At 42.8% G+C, this 4,306-nt stretch overlaps 1 protein-coding gene across 1 annotated transcript; it reads left to right on the top strand.

The window, feature by feature from the left end:
• The first annotated feature begins 492 nt into the window (after positions 1 to 492).
• LOC106611710 (mid1-interacting protein 1-like) lies at positions 493 to 3,052 on the top strand. Its single transcript, XM_014212206.3, has 2 exons — positions 493 to 670; positions 1,694 to 3,052. The coding sequence occupies exon 2, from the start codon at positions 1,787 to 1,789 to the stop codon at positions 2,276 to 2,278; it is 492 nt and encodes a 163-aa protein (XP_014067681.2). The 5' UTR covers positions 493 to 670; positions 1,694 to 1,786; the 3' UTR covers positions 2,279 to 3,052.
• Positions 3,053 to 4,306: the final 1,254 nt, after the last annotated feature.

Here is a 4,306-nt window from a genome sequence, read left to right as displayed (position 1 = left end):
TTCATATGAGTTCATAATGACAGATTTCCTATTATAATGTGTACGAGTTTTCCAGATGAAGTTGAAAAGCACCTGGTCAACCGCTTTGCCTATTTTGTTGTCAAGATATAGGGACTGGGCTGCATAAGTCAGTCTGGAGATACCTTCAGCTTTAGAAAGCAATACTCGACCTTTCAAGGATAAATCCCTCTGCAACCAATGGTTCAACTTCTTTTCGTTTTTTTCAATAATAGGTATAACATTTAATGAGCATCTTTCCTGTTGATCCTTAGATATGGTAACCCCAAGGTAGGATGTCTATGGTAACAACATTACTGGGCGTCTGTTGCTGACGACAGTTGCAGTTTACTTTACGCCTGCTACGTTAGGTTAGTTGCAGGCTCACGAAATAATATGTGGTCTCTGATTGGTTTTTGTCACAGTCAATCACCTAAAGTTAACGCCCCATTTCCTCAATACTATCCTATTGTACCATTGATAACGTGAAGGGGAAAATATCTTTTTTTTTCTGCCCGGCGCGCCTACACTATAAAGGGCCTTGTCTGTCAGCGCAACAACTGAGAAAGTTTATACTTTTCTTCCAGGCTGGTGGAGCCTGAGCAAGTACTGGAATTGTCATTTTCCAACGCACCATCAAGAAAACATTTGCTCAGGTCACCGTTTGATTCAGGTCCGTATTTTGGTTTTAGACAGACTGTTTGTTTCAGTTTTTTGCAAAATGGATGCTAGACAAGCGTTTACAGGAAGCGCTAAATGATGCTTTGCCTTGCTGGTTAGTTACATTGCAGGAACAAAGTGCTTTCGATAGCGTAGGCTATCTTGCTTCGTTTTAGTGCTGACCAGAGCCATATCGAAATATGTCTCTAGTGCAGACGTTATATTCTGTATCTTTAGCAGCCTACGCCATAGTTTTAGCCTACTCTGGGATGGGATGCGGTAGTCAGGTTATCTTCATTCTGTTCATTCCGCCATTAACTGTTAACTAGACGACATGGGCTAGCTCCTGTTTGACCAGCTGAAATTATCCTGCGCCGTGCACTAACTGCGTTCTCCGTAGACAGATGCCTATTATGACCAAAGGCCTTTTGTTATAGCTCTAGGACGCAATTTGCCAAGACTGATACATCTGGATTAATGCCATACATTTGTCTGGAAAATCCTCTCGGAAACTCTACGAGCCAGAATGTCGAATAAAATGTAATTTAACTCTTTACCGGTTGGTCCTTTTGCATGGAGTAATGTGAGACTATGTATCCACAAGAAAGTAAAATTGGGCTACATCAACTTTACGAAGCGCTGGTAGTACGTTCAGATTTATCACCTAAGGCCTGTGCAGTACTGAAGCACACCCTCTGTAAGTATGCATTCTTCTCGTGCATATATTTTCCATCTTGTGCGCATTCTTCGGGAGACAAATCTGAACTAACTACGGTTAACAGTGCTTTGAGAAGTCGACGTAATTCTACTTTCCTGTGGCAGTAGTCACATTCCTACCCATCAAAAGGACCGACCACACGGACAACCGGTAAAGTAAAAATATTTATATTTGGCGTTCGTGAGTGAACTTTACTGATCAAAACGCCTACCGAGAACTGATCACAAAACGCTAATTTCTGCAATTCAACGTCGGGTTTTCGCAGTGCTAGGATGCAATTTTCTTCTAACTTTTTTCTCATGGCTTCTATTCCCATAGTGACATTTGGCTCCTCAGTCGGCCTTAACATCAAGAAACACTGCCTTACTCCACCTGTTAACTGCAAACCCAAGTCTACCCTAAACCTCTGCAATGATGCAAATTAGCAGTGACCCAGCCAGCAACAAGAACTCCCTCATCAATGTGATGCACCGCTTCATTGCTGCAACCAACAACATGGATGAAACTATCATGGTGCCCAGCCTGTTGAGGGACGTGCCCCTGGAGGAACAGGAGAGCCAGCAGGTTGAGGTGGTGAACAACAATGAACCTTCGTACCCTAACAAGCAGAGGGACATGTATGAGCACTACCTCCTCCTCAAGTCCATAAAAAACGACATGGAGTGGGGCCTGCTGAAGAGGGAGATGAGCGGCGGGGCCAGCTTCCTGGAAATGGCAGTCAAGCAAGAGGAGCAGCAGTCGTTAACCAGGGGGCTCCCTGTCGACGAGAGCTCAGATCTGGAGGGCCAGTTCCACTACCACCTCAGGGGACTGTTTGGAGTCCTGTCAAAACTCACAGTGCAAGCAGACCACCTCACCAACCGCTACAAGAGGGAAATCGGAGGTGCTAACTTCATGAGATAGGGTCACATCTGCCCGAACCTGGTCTGCTTTTCTCAAACAGTGGTGTCATGGAAGACCCTTTGCCCCTAGTGCAACTGGGTGGTGGACTGACCAGAGCAACTACCTTATGATTTCTTTGAATCCTGTCTTGAGTAGTAACACTCCACCCCCCTCTCTGTCACTTGCTTCCCAAACCTCCGCTAATCATAAATGTATAGCAATCTGACACTTGCATATGTTCCTGACTGTAAGGTCATATCTGATTCTGTAAACAGTGGATTGTAAGTTCATCAGGTTGATATTTTATGATTATTGCCTGTTAGAATTTTCTGTTATTGTATTTGGAGTCTAGTTGGCTCTGGTAGATGTACAAACTTCCCATAGTCTTCATTTCAAATCCGAACATTAATTTGTGGATTCACATGTATGTCAGTGGAACTGGATGTCTGTCTCGAAAGGTTTGACTAGGAGTATTTGGAATGCTGGTTCTTCTGTCCCTCAACATTTAAAGGACACTTTAATGTCGGGGCTTGTCTAAGCACCTTTATTTCAAAAAATAGTTTATTCATTGTATTGCTCATGATGCATGGTGTGCCTTGCATTTTTACAACTCAAAGTCCTGCTCAGATGCCCCCTACTGTTTGGTCCACATTGTTTGAATGGCAACCTACTTTTTAAAATTTGTCAAACTACTGTAACAGCACTTAATTTCTATGTATTGTCCTTGGATATTTCAATTTTTATATTGGGCAGAAATGCAGTACAACTAAAATAATTAAACTTCACTTGTTCAAATTTGTGTTGCAATGTCTTAACCTCAAGGGGTGTTGATTGAGTAATTGCCAAGGGTCTGTGTATACCATTTTCATATCAGCCCTGGTTTATATAATTGTCTATATAGGTTTTAATGTATGATCGCACTTGTACTTTCTGTTGCGGATTCCTGGTAGGAATGTGAGGGTGACGTGCTCCAACATGAGCACTGATTTGTCAGCGCAGTACAATTGCATGATGCACTTTAATTCCACTACAGGCTCCTTGTGGGTGTAAAGTAAGATTGGGCAAGTCTTGGAATTGACTTACCATTATGAAAGTGGTAAGAGCCCTGGCACTTGCCCTAGAAAATACCTTGGGTAAAAAAAAAAACTTGATGCAGTAGATTGTCAATCTTTCAGTAATATTTAGATGAGGAAAATTTGACATTTTCCTGCTTTGAGTTCATAGTTTAATCCCTGATTTCTCATGCAAATGATGGCAACATTTCTGCTGAAGTGGACCAGGTTAAGGAAACTGAGCTTTATAATGGATGTAGTGCTTTTGTATGCCATTGAGTCAAAGTATGACCACTAATGAGTTCATGAACTTTGGTATACACTACAAGACCAAAAGTATGTGGACACCTGCTTGTTGAACATCATTCCAAAATCATGGGCATTAGTATGGACTTTTGCTATAACAGCCTCCACTCTTTTGGGAAGGCTTTCCACTAGATGTAGGAACATTGCTGCAGGGACTTGCTTCCATTTAGCCACAAGCGCAGTAGTGAGGTCGGAACTGATGTTTGGCAATTAGACCTGGCTCACAATCAGCGTTCCAATTCATCCCAAAGGTGTTTGATGGGGTTGAGGTCAGGGCTCTGCATGCCAGTCAAGTTTTTCAACACCGATCTCAATAAACATTTTCTGTATGGCCCTCACTTTGTGCACGGGGGCTGTGTCATGCTGAAATGGAAGGACCTTCCCCAAACTGTTGCCGCGAAGTTGGAAGCACATAATTGTCTAGAATGTCATTGTATGCTGTAGTGTTAAGATTTCCCTTCACTGGAACTAAAGGGCCTAGCCCGAACCATTATTCCTCCACCAAACTGTTGTTGCTCCTAGATGTTTCCACTTCATAATAACAGCACTTACAGTTGACTAGGGAAGAAATTGACTTGTTGGAAAGGTGGCATCCTATGACGGTGCCATGATGAAAATCACTGAGCTCTTCAGTAAGGCCAGTCTACTGCCAATGTTTGTCTATGGAGATTGGATGGCTGTGTGCTCGATT

Source organism: Salmo salar, chromosome 09, assembly GCF_965601325.2.
Source record: "Salmo salar chromosome 09, fSalSal1, whole genome shotgun sequence".
Classification (NCBI taxonomy): Eukaryota; Metazoa; Chordata; class Actinopteri; order Salmoniformes; family Salmonidae; genus Salmo; species Salmo salar.
Note: the sequence above shows the minus strand (reverse complement) of the source record. Positions and strands in the feature narration are given on the sequence as shown.